At 35.7% G+C, this 20,202-nt stretch overlaps 2 protein-coding genes across 2 annotated transcripts in view; one reads left to right on the top strand and one right to left on the bottom strand.

Moving 5' to 3' along the window:
- LOC134848149 (sister chromatid cohesion protein PDS5 homolog A-B-like) overlaps nucleotides 1-20,202 on the top strand; it is a 350,720-nt gene that overhangs the window by 63,389 nt on the left and 267,129 nt on the right. The window lies entirely within an intron of this gene.
- The window catches only part of LOC134848811 (uncharacterized), a 61,298-nt gene continuing 50,487 nt past the window's right edge, over nucleotides 9,392-20,202 (bottom strand). The window contains exons 3-4 of the mRNA XM_063866323.1: nucleotides 19,234-19,398; nucleotides 9,392-9,647 (exon numbers count right to left, since the gene is read on the bottom strand). Coding sequence (XP_063722393.1) covers nucleotides 9,472-9,647; nucleotides 19,234-19,398 — 341 coding nt within the window. The 3' untranslated portion in view covers nucleotides 9,392-9,471. The remainder of the gene's footprint in view (nucleotides 9,648-19,233; nucleotides 19,399-20,202) is intronic.

Below are 20,202 nucleotides of genomic sequence, written 5' to 3'. Positions count from 1 at the left end.
TCAAGATTTGTCGAGTTGTTCGAAACTTAGGGTTTTTGGTCTTGCCGGTCGAAACATGACATTTTTGGCGCGCTGGTCAAAAGATTGGACATTTTTAGGTCGACCAAATTGATTTCCTGATCGCTTCCAGAACACTATTAAGACCCTATTTTGGCAAAATTTTCTGCGCCGCTAACTAATTTTTGCAATAACAGGTCGAAAATGCCGCATTTTTCTATTTTTTGACCAAAAAATCGAGTTTTTTTTCGGCGCGCTCCATAAAATTAGTATACATTGGCGCCAAAGGTCCCTTTAGAGGAACTTTTAGGGCCAGTCAGACGCGGCCAAAATCCGCTACTGGTTTGGAGAAATTTATTTTCAGCATGTCATAAGTGCTGTTTTGGTAACTTTTCAAATTTCCAAACGACTAACTTCCAAGCAGCGTCCGTCTGATATCCAGATTCTCGCGATGTGTACAGACTTTTCTGGGACTATAAAACCCTATCCAGACTATAAATTTTAAATAATGAGCCCCGATAATGAACAAATATTTCATAATGAGACCTGATAGTGAATTGATATTTGGCGCGGCATTCAAGTTCTGGACATAAGTCACAACCTTGGACCCTGAAAAATGGACGAAGTCTTGGAAAACATACATCTGACTTAATTTGAATACTACAAATTATCTTTTAATTGATTGCCCGTACAGAAATAAAATAAAAATACAGATATGCCCAGGGTTTTTCCATTTGTTGTGAGATTGCATATCTGCCCTGAACTGTATCAGACATGTTCAGACCTGGAAGATACAACAATTTTAATGTTACGGAAATAAAATAAAAATACAGATATGCCCAGGTTGAATCCATTTGTTGTGAGATTGCATGTCTGACATGAACTGCATCAGACATGATCAGATCTGAATTTTTTTTTTTTTTTGAAATTTTCGAATGAGTTCTGAACTTTTGTCACGTGTCTTGTTTTTTTCATTAAAAATAGTTATTTTATCAAATAACACTAAAACTCGTTCAAAATCACGTCCCTATTTAGATCTAGTAATCTTAATCACAAGAAATAAAAAATAAAGAAATTCATCTTTGAGCTCAACGTTGATATATTTGAGATGAAAAAATAGTTCCATACGAAATGGTTCATAAAAGCTGGTGTGAGAAAAAACAACCCGGCATATTTATTCCGTTATTTTTTTTGGAAATCAGAACTGAAATATTTTGTTTGAAACGCTCTCCGAATATCAGTTGTTTAGAAGGCCATTGAATGAAAAAATTTGGTGACCTGGTAAATGTTCCGGTACTACTTAACAATCTGCCCCCCTTTTTTCAGTAGAGGGGCTGCAGAGAAAATATTAAAAAGAATAAGTTGGTCGAACTTTTGACCAATCAGAATGCAGCAAAATTAGAATTCTCAATACAAAGCTCTAGTATTAATTTACTGTATTTATTCATTGGGGGTAGGGAGAGATTTTTAAGCAGATACCATAGGGGGGAGATATTTTTAAGTCGATCCATAGTTCCAAATTTTTCAAAATAGTTTCTGACAATAATGCATTGACGCACTTGAGCCTTTTTTAAATTATATTAAATTTTGCTATGCTGTTTAGGCAACCGGAGCAGTTGGAGTCGTCACTGGTGCTCGGCTGGTTCTCTGTCTGATCTGTCCAGGGCAACAAATGAGTCTCAGTGAAACAAATGAATGTCAAATTTGAAAAAGAAGGAACAGAAATATTAACAATATAACAATTTTTCGAGCAATATAACTCAAAATCTGACTTATAGGCTCTTTTCCAGTTTCCACCCCCCTGTTTTCTCAACTTCAATATTTGAAAATTTTTAAAAACGACTTCTAAAGTTATAAACTTCGTTGGGGGTTGGGAAATTGGAAAAGAGCCCAATTATGTGGTTCATTTTCTTGTTCTTCAACATCTAGCAAGTGTTTTAGTTAAAATATTGAAAATAAAACATTTCAATAAATCTTTTAAACAGCTTGTTTTTTTGCCTTGTTTGCAAAAAAAATTGATCAAAACTGTTTTTAGACCCTTGAATCTGCCCCGGAGTCTTTTTGAAGTTTTAGTGAGTGGAAATCTATCCAAAAAAAACTTGGAAACCAGATCTGAGCATCGTAAAATCTTGCCTATTTCAGATCTTGTCCAGACATGGTGCATGTTTCGTTTGGACATGGACATGTCTGAATCAGGACTGCGGCAGGCATGGATTCCATCACAAAAGCAGATCTGCTCAAGGCCTGATTCAGACCTGGGGCACACATGGGTCAGACCTGGTGCAGATCTGCAGCAGGTCTGACCCATGTGTGCCCCAGGTCTGAATCAGGCCTTGAGCAGATCTGCTTTTGTGATGGAATCCATGCCTGCCTCAGTCCTGATTCAGACATGTCCATGTCCAAACGAAACATGCACCATGTCTGGACAAGATCTGAAATAGGCAAGATTTTACGATGCTCAGATCTGGTTTCCAAGTTTTTGTAAGGTACGGGTGGTTATTTTATTTAGCTGACAACAAAATCAGCTTGGTGGATGTCAATCAGGGTGGTGGATGAGAAGAGGCCAGAGGTCATGACCAGAGCCAAGTCCTATCCATCCTCACAATTAGGTCGAGATTCCTTTTGGACAATTTATCTTTTCATATGCCCCTCTCGAAGAAGTGTTTTTGATAAAAATGGTTATTAGCTTAGTTATTTTCAGGAAGTGTTCAATTGGACGAGTCATCTGATAGCAGCATATATCAATTTTCAACCTGCTGCCTTACTTGCAATCGATCATTTTAACATTCTCCCCACATATCAGTTTAGGCCAACAACAGAAATGCGAGAAATTTTAAGCAAAAAATAATGAAGTTTACTATTTTTTTTCCGAGAAATTTTTAAGCCTCTTGCTGTTCAGACTTTTCTTTTCATGACCAGCGTTTTAAACTACCAACATATTTATCAAGTTTTAAATCAACTAATTGCTTGGCTCTATTTCTCACCCAATAATAAATAAATCATACATTTTTTTTAAAAGTTATTGAGACTTGCGGGAGCATGTGTCTTGTAATCGTTAAATGAACTTTTTTCCTTAAAAACTGTTTCTAAAAACCAGTTGGAAATTTAACTTGTTTTATTATTGAATATTAACATGCAGCGTAAAAGCATAGATTTTTTTCTGATTAAAAAAAGTATTAATCTTATTGACTGTCAGCCTGATTTTTTGATAATTTACCAGCTCGGATTTCAAAACTTTTCTATTTTTTTTCTTGTCTGTTATGTCTTTGAACAACATAGTTTTGGCTTACGTTTTATCAGCTTGGTCAACTTAGTTTGCGTCGTTGAAAGAGAAAAAATTGATTGTTATTTAGACAACATTAATTCGAGTCGGTTGTGATGTAAAAAAAAAATTTTTAAATTTAATCACTCAAAATTAAATGAGAAATTGCTGCAGCAATTTATGGCGCTAACGCCTAGTTTTTATCTTTTGAATTCATTTTGTTTGCTTCAAGTATTGTTTCATCAAGTATTGCATTAGTGTTTGAATTGTTGCACTCATGTTTCAAATTCTGCACTATTTGTTCAATATTTGCACTAGTTTTTCAAATTTGGCACAGGAACAAACTGTACTTATGCGTTTTTGGCCGTACTGATTGTTACTCGGATTCCGAAAAAAAATTGTGATTTGGTTTCCTATTGATCATAATTCCGTGCCGAGGGAAACTGCTGTAAATTTTTGTTTTTAAGATAAAACTTTCATCAAGTTATTAGATTTGAAAAATTGCTATCTCTTTTGATATGTCGATGGTCGACTAGTGGATTGATGATCTACCTTGGTCCCGTTAAACAAACTCGGACATACAAATTGTCTCAGTTTGTTTCTAAGGCGGGGGCTAACGGCTCAGACGAAAGAGATGGGGAGGGGGAGGTGCAGATGTCTCCGGGGGACTTCAGGTGGGAGTTGATAAGGATAGTGTTGGGTCTGGTACAGTTCCTCTGTCTCGCATTCATTGTGGTCTGGCAACTCGTCATGTTCGTCAGCATCAGAGGACTTGAACTGGAAAAGAGTAAGTTACCACATACTTTGTGAATCAGGTTTCCCGAATCGACAAAGTACAGGCTCATAAAGGCAGTGGTGGAATCTATGCGCTCAGTAAGGTGGTCACCTGTTATACTAGGCGAAATTTCTGCCATGGGACCAGAAAGCAGACTATTCAAAGTTTTTTGCTACGCTTGTGTTAATGATAGGGACGGTCAGTTAAGTTATAATTGAAAAAATTGAATCATTATTTTGTAAACTTATTTTTTGAAAACGACCAGTATTGGTATTGAGAATGTTTGCTGAAATCTACTAAAATCAATAACCTTTGAAGTCATTAATTATAACTGGTTTCTGCTCGTTATACTTACCGATATTTCAATTCTTGAATCATATTGAGCCCAAAATTACCTTGTTATGATTTTTTATTCAAAAATTATTGGGTTTCGTTATTTTTCAGTGCTGTGGCCGCCAATGCCATTCTAAAACAAGACCAGGTGCGTGTGAGACAAAGTAAGTGAAATGTTAACAGAAATGTACTATTTCGTGAACAAAACCCATTTGGTACTTTACACAATTTGGCCGTTTTTATTTCAGACTACATGGATCGTTGCAATCAGTTTCGAGGTTGGTTGAGTTTATCTTAAGCCAAAAATTTTTCATTTACAGAGAAAATACATAAATAAAATACAACTACAAAGTTGGGAACAAATTCATGTTTGACAGTTGCTGCATTCATTAAAAAATAATAATTTTTAGACAGAGGAAGATATATTTTTTGACATTCACACCCATGAGTAGATCTTAGATTTTCTCGAGGGGGGAGTTCAGATTTTCAAAACGTTTCAAAAATTTTGTTGACCTCTTTTTTAGGTCAATCAAATTGATTTTCCAACCTTTCCCGGAGGGCACTTTTTGGAAAATTTGGATCAATAATTGCAATTTTTGGGGCGCGCTACCCCCTCAAAATTAGTATATATTGGCGCCAAAGGCGCTTATAGAAAAATTGTAGGGTCACTCAGCCAAAAATGGATATCCAAAAATAGTACAAAGGATAAAAATTAAACAAAAAGTATCTTTGGGTCGGCAGGGTGTCAAATCCCTGAGGAAGGTCGCCCCCCCCCCCCCGTCCCTCCTCTCCCTCCCCCCGTAAATACGCTACTGTTAACACCTAACCTATTTTTTAAGAACCGGTCGAAATTTGTGCTCAAAACTACAGCGTAATTTTCAAATACGGCCACCAAAAATGCTACCGATTAGTCTCTTCTGGCAACTACAATGAGCAGGTCGCACAATGCGGAGAACAAGAGATGCGCATTTTCTACCCTGAAACCCAAGGCGAACTTGAGTTTGCAATTTCATATGGAAAGAGTGCTTCAAGCGATGGATTTTCAGAAGGGTTCACGAGTTTGAAACAGCTGGAGGACAAAAGTTTTCGTCTCCGAGGACTGGAAATTTACTCTGGAAGAGGAAAATGAAATGTGGGGGGATGGGGAACCTAGCGATGAGGGGTGGGGTAGTGTGTGCGCTGTAAGGCAGGTCATCGCAAACTCGGTGGGGGCGAAGATGGGAAGTAGCATGACTGGTCGCAACCAGGTGAATAACTATCTGGCTACGTGTGATCCGAACTACAGCAAACAGGCCATATGTACCCTGGAATTCTAGAAACTGTTTTTCAAGAAACATCTATGCTTATCCTTGAAATTTAATGATAACTGAAATCCATTGCTTATTTTTATTTGTCACTCAACCTTGCTGACCCATAAAAATTTACGAAGTATATAGCTCATTACCATGAGAGAAGCGTCACACCACATCATATTTATTTCCAAAATTTTCCATACGTTGACAACTGAACCTTTCGAAATTTTCATCTTTTAACCAGTCAGAAAACTATAGAAGTTTTGCAATGAAATTTGTTTCTGTGTAAGAAATTGTGAATGTACGCGCAACATCGTGTGTTCCGTCACATGAAAATGATCCAGCATATCAGACGCTAAGCAAGTTTGGCCGACTATTTGGCTGGTTGTTGTAGATAACTCCAAAAGACTAATCATCCTTGAAAAAAACTAAGAAAAAAGTCTTTATTTGTTTCTTTATGTTTTCTAATTGACTGAAGCAAAAAAAAATGATTTCTTATATAGTGATAAGAACTTATCGTCTCTAATACAGGAAATGATCTAGAAAATATTAAATTTGGTCAAATAATTGTGAAAAAAAAACAAGGAAAAGAGGTGAAAGTTGTTATTCAGTGACTTTTAAAACTTAATGAAGGTTCATTATTTATAGATGATTGGAATTGAACACGTGCATTTTCATGGACTAAATAAACTTGTTTTTATTTTCAATCAAACCCCGACGCTTGCGACTTTTTTTCGGGTTAACAACTGGTTTAAGAAAATCACTTGAATCACTTGGTAACTTGGTTCACAATGAACTCATTTTTCCAAGAGTCTCCGGCACACTTAGTTTGAAGGTAACGAACACGCCCGGGACAGCAAAGTCCTATATTCGAATCTGACCAGGATTTGTTTTTTTAAACGGGATATTTTCCATTTCAAAAAAATATTGTTGGCTTATTATTTGTCTGCTTATGTTTTGTCGGCTTAGTTACAACATCGTAGAATTTTTTTGATTTATGCAGTTTTCATTGTAGTTGCTTTTTATGTATTCAATTACTCCTGCAATTTGTAATTCTGCTACGCTTGACTTCCTTTTTGCTTTAAAAATTTTTCGGCCTAAATGATTATGGCTTGTATTTTATCTGCGTTCCAACCTAATTTTGGGCCGTTCGAGTGAACCATATTTTGTACGCTTTCCTCTGGATCGCACAAATCGTTAAACATCTCAGAATAGAAATTAAATTACATTTTTTTTCCTGACAATAATTTTTTTCTGATTGAAAATTATTTTTGAATTTTTTAATAGCCGTCGAATGTGTCTCTGGACGTGCTTTCGCAAATAGAATACCATTCCAGACAACATTTTAAGGTTTTTTACTTGTGATTTTTTGAGAAAAATTCCTTTTTCTTTGGACTGAGTTGCTTTTTTTCCTGTCTGCAAGAAAAACTAAATCAACTACAAAATGGTCCGTGAATTGCCATCAAGTTAGCTACAAGAGTGGTAAAATGCAAGTTAAGTTTTTGAATAGAATTTATGTTTGAAAGAACATTTAGGTCAAATTGTTTTTGATTACGCCAAGTTTTTTATCAAAGAAGACAAAAAAATTAGATAAAAGGAACTTGATGTGTTTATGATTAAATTTTTAGCTGCAGTTTCGATAGTTTATGCGACCATAAACTGCAATATGAAGGAGTAAAAAACCCAAAAATTGATAATGGAGTGCAAATTTTGCTTCATTATATAAAGCTACTAACTGCATAGCCTCTTTTCTTCTTAGAACTGAAAGCGAGTGAAGATGTTATGTCCACATCATGATTTTTCATTTTGTTTGCTTCTTTCACAACTTCGAAGAGATTGCAAAAAATTAAGCATTGGAAAACATTCACAGTTTTTTTCTGATTTTGCAGAAAAAAGCTCTAGCATAAAACCTAATTCCGAAACTGATTTTACGTTTTTTCAAGCATATGGGTAATTGATGTTGCTAGTAGTCATAGGGGTCCCACTCAGTGGTTTCACACTAATAAATTGCTAAAGTCCTATGTTTTTGATCGCACCCAGTATTTATTCGAGAAAATCATTTAAAAAGTTTGTACTAAGAGAAGAAAAATCGAATAGAAGAAACTGTATTAAATTATGATTAGTACTCCAGGATACTGACAAAACTAATAGATGCATTTTGTCTATTATATGCGATCATCGACTGTGGCAAGAAGGCGCCAAAAATGCAAAAATTGACACTGGAGATCAAATTTTGACAAACCCTGTTTGTAAATTGTAACTGTTTGCGTCACCACGTTTCTCCTCAGAACTGAAAAGGAGTGAAGATTTTGTATTCAGATCATGACGTTTCGTTTTGTTTGCTTCCTTCAAAACTTGGAAAATAATTTGAAAGTTTAAAATTTGTTAATGTTCCCATTTTCCTGCTGCAAAAAGCTTAAGCTTTAAACCCTATTCCGAAACTGATTTTCCTTTTTATTTATTTGAATCATTTGAGGTAATTGATGCTTTTATTGCTCAAAGACGTCATTCTCAGTGCCGTCCCACTGAGAAATTATTTGAGTTTTTTGTTTTTGAATGCCCCCAGTTTTTATTTGATCAAAGATCAATTAGCAAGTTTGCACTAAGCAAAAGAGACTTGAATTAAAGGAAAAAATTGTTTGTTCAATGTTTTCTACTTTGCAAAAATACAAAAGTTGACATTGCAGCGCAAACCGTGAAAAATTCGTATTTGAAAATGCAACTTTTCTCCTTAGAACTGAAAGCGAGCAATTTAAAAATTTAAAAATGTTTTCGGAGTTTGCAGCAGGAAGCTCAAGCTTAAAACTTCATTCCGAAACCGATTGATATTTTTTTCTATGTGAGATTTTTTATTAGTTGAGGCATGCAGCTGCCTTTTGACGTTTTCTCAAGTTTGTGTATACTAAACGTAACATGCAAATTAATTTATCACTGTTGTTGCCGATAAAACAATTTCAATCCAAAAATCAAGCTGTATAAATGACTACATCTTTCGCTATTACCTTTTAATAACAACAGCTTTCGAGTTGGGTTCTGCCCTTGAAAACATGGCCTGCTCCTATCCAAAAAACTATATTTCCGACGACAAACCAGCGATTTGAATTATCTGTTGTCGACCACACAAGTCGATCCCGAGAAAGTGAAAAACGGTAAAAATCCGTTAGCGGAAAAGTTTTAAAAAGTTTTTCCCACGACAGAGACTTAATGAAAACACATTGCAAAAATATTATCCGTCCTACACTAGCAAAAAAAAACGATGTAAAACTTAGAATAAATAAAATTTTATCATTTTTTCTGAATTATTTTGCAAATTTGTGCCATTGGTGGGAATACTGTGTTCTAATTGCAGCTCAGCATACATCTGTTTGTATCTTTATTCGGACTCTTTTTTCATTGTCATACGAAAAGGTACGGTCGGTTACGTGGCAAACAGTAGACAGGTCATAAAGAAGACACAGCCAATCAGAACAGAAAAGAAAATAATTGGTACACTTGTTTTCTTATCTTGATTCTAATTGGCTTACGACGTATCTACCTTATGGCTACATTTCGACGGCACCCCGGTATGGTCGATGCTGATAACAATAGTAAGAACTAAATCTGTACGGAATTGCTTAAACTTAAACCTATCTCATGTGACTCGAGAAAGACAGTAACCGTTGTTTCATATCGTCAATTCTCACTCTATGAACCACACTGTTCTTTAACCGCTTTTTACGAACTGATCAAGGTTACAACATGCTTCATAAATAACATGGATATATAAAAAAGTTCGCAGTTGGCCATCGGGCAGGTGTCATTCGTTTTGACTGCTACACGAGGGAGAAGTAGGGGTGGTCACAAGTTTGTACGGAGGCAGTTTCCAGGCTCCACTTGTCACACACCACTTTGAGGGGGGAGAATTTGATGCCAAAGTCCAGCAGTCCTCTGCTATCATCACTGCTCAGCCTCAGCACTACATCCGTTTCGAAGTAGTTGCTGGGCTCTTCTAAAATTTCATTTCTTTCCAAATTCATCAGTCATGTAAAATCTGGAAATCTGGTTAACCGCAGAAAACAGAGTTTTTTTTCATAGATTCTCAGCGAAAAAACGACAAGCAATAATTCATAATAAAGGCAGTTTGGATAAAAACTTTTTGATTTCGACATGCACAAAACGTCAATTTCTCATCGGAAAATTGTGATCCATAGAGCATAAAAGACTGAACAGAGTATCCGTGATTACAATACAATCCACTGTGCACTTCGAATTTCTAAGCTTGTGGTTTGTCAAAGAGCGCTTAATTTCCGATCAAATTGATTGTCTGGAAATAATTTGGGTATTTAACATACAAGGAACTTCAGGCTTTTATAGAAAGAGTTATAGGTACATCAGATGGAAAATTTATCAGGTTTTTCTGAGAACGTATTAGGCTGAAACAGCTTTCCATTGTCATGTTCAAGTTCAATCACTAGTTGACAAGCATGAAGCATTTAGTTTTTGTCCAAATTGAAAATATCAGGATCATAAGTTTCCACTGAACGAGAAAAGTAATTGAACGAAGGAACGGTTATCTAACTCCATGTAAAAAAAAACTTGGCCCAAAGGTAGGTTATGTGAGCACAAATCATACTTATGCTGTGTTGTGTCGGTTTACTGCAGTATGAATTCAGGTTATCAAACTTCTTTTGTTGATCATTTCCAAGACTCCTTGAAAAAAGGAAACCTTGAAAAAAGAAATTGCTTGTGTCCACACCTTAAATTTTTTCTTATTTTTCTTCGTTAACAATGATAGAATCAATTTCATTAAAAAAGCTTAGCACTAAAGAAAAGCATAGAATCCACATCCAGTAGTTGGATTACACTGAGTTAAACAGTCCCAGTTCAAAAAAAAATGGAACGAAAAACTGTTGGTGGTAGCAACTAACAGTTTTCATTTCTATCAAGTACGAGCCAGTTTCTCGTAAAAATCACCTGTATTAGAATACCTGAAATATTTTTAAAAAATTGAAATAAAGAATTAAGAAATAAGAATAAATTACACTTTTTTACAAATTGCAAAAAAATGCTAAGAGTTACAATTGTTTATCAAAAAATGAGTCTGCAGGTTGCACTTAATACTTCTTATGACAGCACGCATCGAACATCTTCCGGAGTTTTGTTGCAAAGACAACTTGGCTTGTGGTAAGGATGCAAAGTTCTCGATAATTAATTGGCAGCCAACGTAACTCGGTTACAGCCGGAGATATAAGATACAAACAGAAAACATCAAGCAGAAAACGAAACGAACAGCTAAGTTTTGCGCGCGCTAAATTTTAAAAGTCCGATCAGCAGTGAAACCAAAATACAGCCTAAAACAACAAAAAAGCGAGCTAGATGAGCAGCGTTTTCAGTTTACAAATTTTTAGATGGCCCCAGAGTTGCCCGTAATTGCCAGTAACATAGTCTAGTATCTTAGTGACATAGTCTAGTAGTCTAGTATCTCATGATTTCCTGAAATTTCAATCTTTTCACCTAAAATTCCCAGATTCTGGGGCCAAAAATTTCATCTTGATTTTTCTGATATGACAAGCAATATCAGTTTTTTCTGGATTAAGGGCTGGTCCTAAAGACCAAAGGCGTCTTTTAACCGACTGATAAAGTTTTGAATCATCACCAGTGAGAGCCTCAATGATCGGCTAAAGGCTATATAGAATTGGCTATCGTCAGCATAGTTGTGGTATGACCCCTTCTTTCACTCGATACATCGCCGACAATCTAAAGATCAATAATGAACCAAAGAGGTTCCAGTATGATGCCTGCTGACATCCCTTCTTTTTTTCGCCTCGGCGATTTGTCGCTCTCACATACCACTATGTCAGTTCTGTTGTACAAATAGTTTTGAAATCAGTAGAGTGCTTGCCCCTGTATCAAAAGAACTGCAGAGGATTTTTTCTCACTTAACAATCTATGCAGCTATATCAGATGTGACCTTTATCAGAGTGGTTTCATTAAAGGTATAACTAAATAAGCAGACATTTACTATGAGAAAATTGATCAGATTTTTAGTTGAATAGGTTTCTCTAGAGTTTTGCTGAGTATGGTAACGTTCGCGATTCGTGATTTTTTCAGACTTACTCATTTAATCACCCGCCAAAGACATTTTTTGACAATGGGAATGACTGGCCCATCTTCAGCGGGTTTGGAAGTTTGCCGATTTTATTTGAAAAATGAATTTTTTCAACCAATCATCTGCAAAAAATGGCAGAGAGCTCTAAAGGTTTTCAAATAGATTTAAAAAAGTCTGCCTCTGTCGAGATGTTTTCAACCAGCTTGGTCAATTGGTCATGTTCAATTTGAGTAAACTAAGTTTGTACGCCTAAGAACCTGGTGATATTTAAGAGGCAATTAACTGTTGTGGCAACAATGACACCGGAAATTTTTATTTTAAAGAAGCTTGCAAAGTCTTCCAATAAAACTCTTGAGATGGGCACGGGCGTAACGCTTCTTTCTTGCCGCTCGATCACATTCTTTTTTTGCTGGTAGAACAGATGGGAATCACTAGCGGCATAGAAGATTTTTTCTTTGTGCTTGTTTTCTAAAACATGAATTGAAAAGCATAAGAAAACGATGACTAATTACTGCCATTTTGTGAAAATTGTTCGCAAAGAAAAAGACTATACGTGGTCATTGATTTCTAACACGACGAGTGGAGTGGCAAATGGAAATCGATTGCTCTACAGAAAGTTTGTCAGTCATTGACCAAGTATAGTCTTTTTCTTTGCGAACAATTTTCACAAAATGGCAGTAAATAGTCATCGTTTTTGTTATGCTTTTCAATTCATGTTCTAGAATCCTAAAACAAACCCATATCTTCAATTCAATCGTTTTAGGTGCTGGCGCTACAAGACCGTTTGTTTTGTCTCGACGAAGAAATGATTGACATCCTTGACATATCAATTTTTTTAAAAAAAAGAAGGTGCAATAGTCCCTGAGCTTAATAATACCAAAAAAAAATTCGGTAACACAACTAGCAAACGCAGATTTTGATGAAGTGTATGTCCACGACGATGAGTGGGAAAAGTCACTATTTGTTCAATTTTTGCTTCCAACATAGCATTGCTGCTTTACATTTTTGAGGATTATTAAATTGAATGAGAAAATCACCAGGAAAAATATTTCGCTCAAAACACAATATAATGCACCACTAGACTAAATATCGGAGAAATTTTTTTCGATTTTTTCGGGTCAAATTAGCCATTTAAAATGTTGAAACAGGACATAAAAACCTCAAATTTGTTAAATGATTCATTTCTTGCAAATTGATTGAATGCGTAAAATGTGGTTGGGAGTATTTTCAGTGTTTTTTGGCTCAGAAACAACTAGTAATTTTCATGACGAAACTTCATTTTGCAATAATGGTACCATATCTGCTTCAGAAAAAAAACAAAAATTTAACCAGATTTTTGTGCCTTGATCATTCGGTATCCCATCGAGTGTTCATTGAATCAATCTAACTCCTGTTAGGTTACATTTTTATCCAAAACTCACCATTCCGATTCTATTTTCCTTTCTCTAGCTCATAACTATTTTATTCAAACTTAATTCGCCAATTTTTCAAAATTTGGTGATTCGCGTTTGGGAAAAAATAAATAAAATTTTAATTTACGTGCAATGAGTTTTTCTGCAAACCTGTAGCCAAAATAAACAAGTCACAGAGATGAGACTGAGTAAAAAAAAACAAATTACATCCACACCATATTATGTACGAGTAATTACATATTACACTTCAAAGATTATCGCATTATCGTTTTTTTTTAACCAAAATGTTACTTTAGCTGAATTTGATATTCTTTCCCTTAGGTTTAAAGAATATGTAACAGCAAAATTCTTCGAAGTTGTGCTCGAACTAGGAGTTGAACAGATGGCGTAATTTCCGTCATCATCTGTTATTTTGGTTTTTCATAAAGACGAAAAAGTTTGTGTGGCACCAGCGCAATTGAAATGGAATTGAAGTCATGTTAAATAATTCTAGAACGCCCACACCCACAGAAAGTATAAAATATAGGATGTCCACTGCCGTTCTGCAAAAACTGTTCGCAAATAAAGGGTATAAATGGTTGATTATGAAGTAGTGGCTCAGAGACAATTAACAAAAAGAGCTGAACGTTATCTTTGTCACACTTATAATCTTCAAAGTACAAGTACAAAGATTATTTTCATTTAGAGCTCCACATAAAAAATCACGACTTTTTCTGCAAAATTCAGATGCCACCAGTGAACGCAAGTTCTTTTACAAATAAAAAAACATGCGATAACAGAGAAAGCTTGCGTCTCTCTAAGGAAAATTACCTAAAAAATCTTGCAGTTTTTCTTTAACAGCAAGACCTCGAGGGCCATTGTTGCTGCCATTCAAACATTCGATATTGATATTGATAAGTTTTTGCCTTTCAAACATCCGGTTGTCGTGCCTTCACATTTCTGCAATTTTTCCTAAATTGATTGTAATCAACTGAACCTGCTTTTTGGATAAAATTCAAAAACAGCAGTTGTCTATATTGACTTGAAAGCTATCGAGACTCTCATTTACATTTTTCACCGATTTTTTTGATCTGTTTGAAAAATTCACTCACAACTGCCAAACTTCCGGATCTTCTAAAGATTGGCAAGTCATCTCCCTGGCTGAAGGAAACATTTCTGAAGTAAAATGAATTGGAGCCAAAAGAAAACATTCTAAATTCACTCATGACAATTTTCGAAAAAAAATGAAGCGCTTAAGCTTTAATAACTTCTTTCTGTTGTTGTTGTTCGTTAGACTCAAATCATTCTGCTGATCTAATCTCTCCCAAAAACAAAACCAAATAAGCTGCATTGATGGATTTAAAAAAAAAAACATTCGTTTTGTTGGTTTTGATCTCAGCAGTGCTTTTGATACTGTGCACAGAAGTTCTCTGTTTTCAGTTTTGCTTTCAATTGAATTGATTACGCGTTATGGGCAAACCACTCAACTGGTTTCGCTACTGGTTCAATGACAGAACTGATGTAGTGGTATGTGAGGGTGACAAATCGTTCTCGCAAAAACCTGAATGGAGTGAACATCCTAAAGACGCCCCCGTTGGGAAGCACCGTACTGGGACGTTTTTTGTTCTATGCCGATGAAAATTGATTAAGATGATGAGAAAAATGAATTTGTCAAAACACGGGTATGCTGACGACAGCCAATTATACATATACTTCGGTCAATCATTGAAACTCTCCGTGTAGTTGTTCTAACAATAAACCCGGCTTCTTTAGACTAAAAACTATGCGGAAATTGTAACATTGTTTGTTAAATCAACAAAATTATCATTTAATTTTTGGTCTCAAAAATGGAGAATTTTTGACAACAGTAACTTGGCATGTTTTTTCGATGAAAAATATCGAAAAAGAAGAACAGATAAATCGTGATACTAGACTAGGTTACTGGCAACTAAGGCAAGTCAGTGATTTCTCTGCAGTTATTTCATGGCGGAATTACTGTAACAGCTTCTAAACTGGTTTGGATACTGAGAAGGTTTTTAATTTTTATTGCGCTCAGTATGCAGTTGCTCGTTTCGTTTCCTGCTTGAACAGTAGAGCTCTCATGACTCGGGTTGTTACCCAGCTACTTTGGCTGCCGATAAAATGTAGAATTGCTGTAGTGTCGTTGTCAAAGTCGCAATGCTTTTATCCAAGTTTTGCAAGATTGCCAAAAGCCAGGTTATCTTTGAGCGGTTGCGTTATTGAAGAGCCCAACCGTCGAATCGCTACTACACGTAAAAGGAAGAACAGAAAGTATCAAGCAAACTTTTATACTTCTGCAACTGCCGTTCGGAACAAATTTCCAGAAGATGTTCAATGCATGCAGTATTTTTTGTAAAGAAATGTACTACCCGGGTTGACCTCAATAAACCGAAAATGCTTATCTTACATTTCCTCTCACCAAAAATGCTTATCATACAATTGCCTACATCAAATGTATGGCAAAATGCCAATCATACAATTTTCATACAATTTCAAAAAACCATTGAAAATAGATTCAATCTAGTTTCTCCGGCTATTTGAACCAAATAAAACAGTCTGGTGAGGAAAAATAACTACGTTTATTTTTTTTTTTTGAAAAAAAAAATTGTTATCATACAATTTCCATATATGAAAATTGTATGATAACTATTTTTTCATGAAAGGCAAGTTTTTCAGAAACTTGTTAAAACTTGTTTATAAACAAATTCCAATTAATTAAGAGTGCTTTTTCTCAGTTTAAAGCACCTTGCTCATCAAAAACGAAAAATTAGTTAGAAGCAAAAAAAAACAATAGTTATCATGCAATTTCCATTGCTTGAGCTTGTGGATAATTACAATGCGATGGCAAAACTGGAGTATGTATGCTTGGAGAATTTTTCCATCAGGAAAACAGGTTTTTTGGCGTTTGAGACAATTCCTCCCCCATGGTTTTGGTTCATCTAGGAGTAGGCTGAGGAAATTGTTGCTCTCTCAAGAGTTGAGGAGATTCGCCTACAAATAATGAAGAGTTTGAGGTTCCAACCTCTAAAACCCTCTGACTTTTCTGTTGGTTGTCTTCTCTGTTCAGAGATTGCAGGTCTTATGGGGTAAGTTTAAACGCTAATTTTGCCTCATTTGAGGTTTCAAAAAACCTTTTTCATACAATTTCCATTACCGAAAAAATGCTTGTCGTACAATTTCTATTTATGGAAAAATGCTCATCTTACAATTTCTATATATGAAAAAATGCTTATCTTACAATTTCCATATATGAAAAATTATCATACAATTTCTATATATTAAAAAATGCTTATCCTAGAGTTTTCTTACAATTTTATGAATCTATGAAACTGTAGGAAATTGCAGGATAAGCATTTTTTCTTATATGGAAATTGTAGGACAAGCATTTTTTGGTCACCCGGGTAGTTTGTAGCATTTTGTATAGAAGCGGAATTTTTTAAAGTAATTATAATCAGAAAAATTATAAAGCAAAATATCGCAGTAAAATTGAAAAAATGGTAGAAGTAACGATTTCCGCACTGAAGGTTCGAGCAGTTTTTCAAATTATGGCCATTTTTCTTTATTTTTTCTTTCATCTCTCCCTAAGCGAACCAAATTTATGCTCACATTTATTTTGATGATTTTACTATGCTCCTGAGCAGGAGTGGATCTAAGATTTTCTGAAGCAGAGGGTGGGGGGGGGGGCGGTTTGCAAAAAAAATTTGAAAATGTTGGCCTGTTAGGTCGACCAAAAAGATTTTCTGAGCACTCCCATGACACTAATGACTCTATTTTGACGAAGATCTTTGCGCAGCTGGCATTGTTTTCAACAAAACGCTCAGAAATGCTGTTACAGTTCATTTTTTGAAAAACTTGACCAAAATTACATTTTTCAGCCCCTTTCCCCAAATCCGCACCTGCTTATGCGTAAGACCCAAAGTGTGCTGGGTAAACAAGACGACAGGCCAATTAGACGACAAATGGGCGTTATTACTTGTAAAATGAGCTGTTTGAATTTATGCGGTTTAAATTTGTCAGAAATACAATGTGGAGAATTGCGTGAAGCGTCGTCTTTAAGTCCCACCAAATGCGGTTGTCGCCTTTATGGCTGCCATCGTCTTATTGACCGGACATCCCCAAAGTATAAACCAAAAAGCCCATTTATTGGCAGTAATTATTTTTTGGCGGTCAAAGTTGGTGGAATCCCTCATACGCGAAGAACCGTATGCGCGGAAATAAAAATCAGCCAATCAGATTTCAGTAATCTAAAATTTGGAAAGAAAGTAAACATTTCCAGAGAGTGAATATTGATTTTGGCCGAATATAAAAACGGCAGAAATATGCCAAATTTTCATATTGTCATTAACCGCCGCTGAATTGGAGCAAATTTTTTATTTCAAGGGTTTAGTTACGAAAAAAGCAAAACTTTGCTTCATTTAATTCATTATGATTGAATGGCAATTGCTTTTTTTTTAAAAATTGACTTTCGGCTAATTTTTTTTTCGGTCCTTCGCTCACAAGTTTTTTTCGCGCATTCGGTGCTTCGCGCATGAGAATTAGCCCCGTCAGAGTTGACTCAACGCATGTCGTCTCAATTAATGGTATTGAAAGCGGTCAATCTAATTTCGCGCGTTGGTCTGAACTTCGGTGTTAGATCTAAACTTTAATGAAAGTTATAACATATTCTTTTCAAGCTTGAGACAATTTTCCTTCTCCACAGAGGCATTTGTTCTCCTCAATGAATATTCCGTTAATTTACAACGATTGAAGAAAACAAAGTTTGTACTTTATCTTTTTGCAATATGAAAAACTGAAGTTAGTATAAGAAGCTTGATGTTAATTTGACTTGGAAATCTATCTCTCCGCGTTCAAGCGCTGACTAGTGGACTCGTAATATAACACTACGCTTTTTATTAACTTTTGGAAGGCTGTTCTCTTTCTGAACAGTCAAAGTAGTTAAACGGATAATTAAGACATGGGTATAGGATAATTAAGGTAACGGATAATTAAGACATGCTCGTAGGAATTGAAAACTGACACAGATCCGGGGTCTTATGCACTAAACGGCCCAAATTCATTATTTCTACATCTCTCAGCTGAAATTATTGCGGATGAATTTGATTGGCTAAGTAGCCAATCAAGTTCCATCGACATTTTCTGCCATTTCAATTGAAATTTCTAGCAGATAAAATTATTAGCCGAAATGATAAAGAAAATTAAATTTTGTTTTGTCTCCCTTAAGTAGATTAATAGTCAGTAATATTCATGGTAACTATAAACAACACATTATCGTTGTTTTTCACGTCATTCGGTTGTGACGAAGTTATAGACATAAAAGGTTTATGAACTATTTAAGCATCAAAAACAACATCAAGTTCAAAAAACAGAGCCATAGTATTTAACAGCCGTCACATAATTTCTATAGAAGCTATGCGCCTACGTGCCCTATAAGTATATGGCTCTGCTTTTGAACTTGAGAATGGTTTTTGTTTGAGTCTCTTTAACTTCCCCTTTTTCCCTGATTCATAGGTCTTCAGGGTTATTGGAGTGAAAATCCATCCCTGATTCATGGATGATTTATGTCTGATTCATACCTAAAAATTTGGCGCTAATTCAGCGATGATTTAGCCCTGATCATGGCTAAAGTGACCCTGATCATAGACTGAACCATAGATGGTAATCGCTGCAATATCTCTGAATTAGCGATAATTTTTCATGTTAACTGAACCCGGGGAAGATTCGGATCTTCTAAACAATCTCCTCCCCTTTCAACAAGGGGAGGGGGATCATTAAGTAGATCAAAATGATCGATTTTTCGAACAATCAGAATTCTCAATAGAAAGCTCAGTGCTAATTTACTGTATTTATTTATAGGTGTGGAGATTCTTAAATAGGTCTCATAGGAGGGGGATGATTGTTAAATAGATCGGTAGATTCGTTACTACAGGTACAAAATTTACATGTACCTAACTATTGAATTATTTCTCTATAGGGGTGACAATAGATCATTACATTAGGTACCCTAGGTGGCGGGGGGATGGGGAATAATTAAAAAAATTAAAGATCCTTGTTTTGTTTTTGGTTTGCTTGCTTACGTGCTGCCCACAATGCCCTACAGTTGGGCGACACATGCTGACTGCCTGTTGGATCCTTTGCATCACCCCCTCCGAACTGCTCCATCCCCGTCCAGATGATTGTACCCTGCCAATGAGGCATCCGGTTCTCGTAGAGCCAGTGAAACGCCGTGAACACCGTCATTCCTACATCGCAATGAACGCATAATAATTCGCAGAGCGTTATTTAATTTAAGTTTCGGATTTTAGTGTTAAAATAACTCTTTCGGCCATATGGCTCGCAAAAAATCCCTCTTAGAATTTCCTATTTGTTATGTAGTTGTCTCCTGATTCCACTTATCTAATGCAAATTTAAAAACTTTGAAAAATGTTTAAGTGGGCATTGAGTTAAGTTCGAGTTGGTTAACTCATAGAGTAATTTCGGATAGGGTACACCGTCTGCTCGTCACGCTATCTTATTTTCGGCCGGATAGATTCGTGCAACTTCTTAGTCTAATACCGATCCTAATCTTACTCTTATACTATCTAGTCTCAGGTTGTTTAACTAGTCTCTGCTAGGCTCAATAGATCTAGGGTATACTGGTTTATTGCGGCTGCTGAAGTGCTCGGGAGAGTCCAACTAATTTCTAAGTTAAATTCAAATCTCTCTGGTGCTGAAATTACAAGTAACTTCAGCACTTACAAATAAGTGGGTTGTTAGTTAGATGGATCATGATTGGTTAATATTAAATACTTTACATTGGTAAAATATCTAATTTATCCAATCATAAAATGTAGTTTAGATCAGGTTCCACCCATCCGGGTTTTACAGAGTTTTTTAGAATAGTTCTTCTGCAATTCGAAGGATGGATGATGGACGTTGGTGTTTGGCGAACATCATATTTCTTCTGTTTCCTTTTTGTTAAAGGAGTTCCAGGAAGCTGGAGTTAGAGACATAAGACGTTGTGTCTTCTAGTGACAACGACTAAGTCTTTGCAACAAACTCAAATC

This window comes from Symsagittifera roscoffensis, chromosome 6 (assembly GCF_963678635.1).
Source record: "Symsagittifera roscoffensis chromosome 6, txSymRosc1.1, whole genome shotgun sequence".
NCBI classification, from domain to species: domain Eukaryota; kingdom Metazoa; phylum Xenacoelomorpha; order Acoela; family Convolutidae; genus Symsagittifera; species Symsagittifera roscoffensis.
The sequence above is the reverse complement of the archived record's forward strand: the minus strand, read 5'-3'. Positions and strand labels throughout refer to the sequence as shown.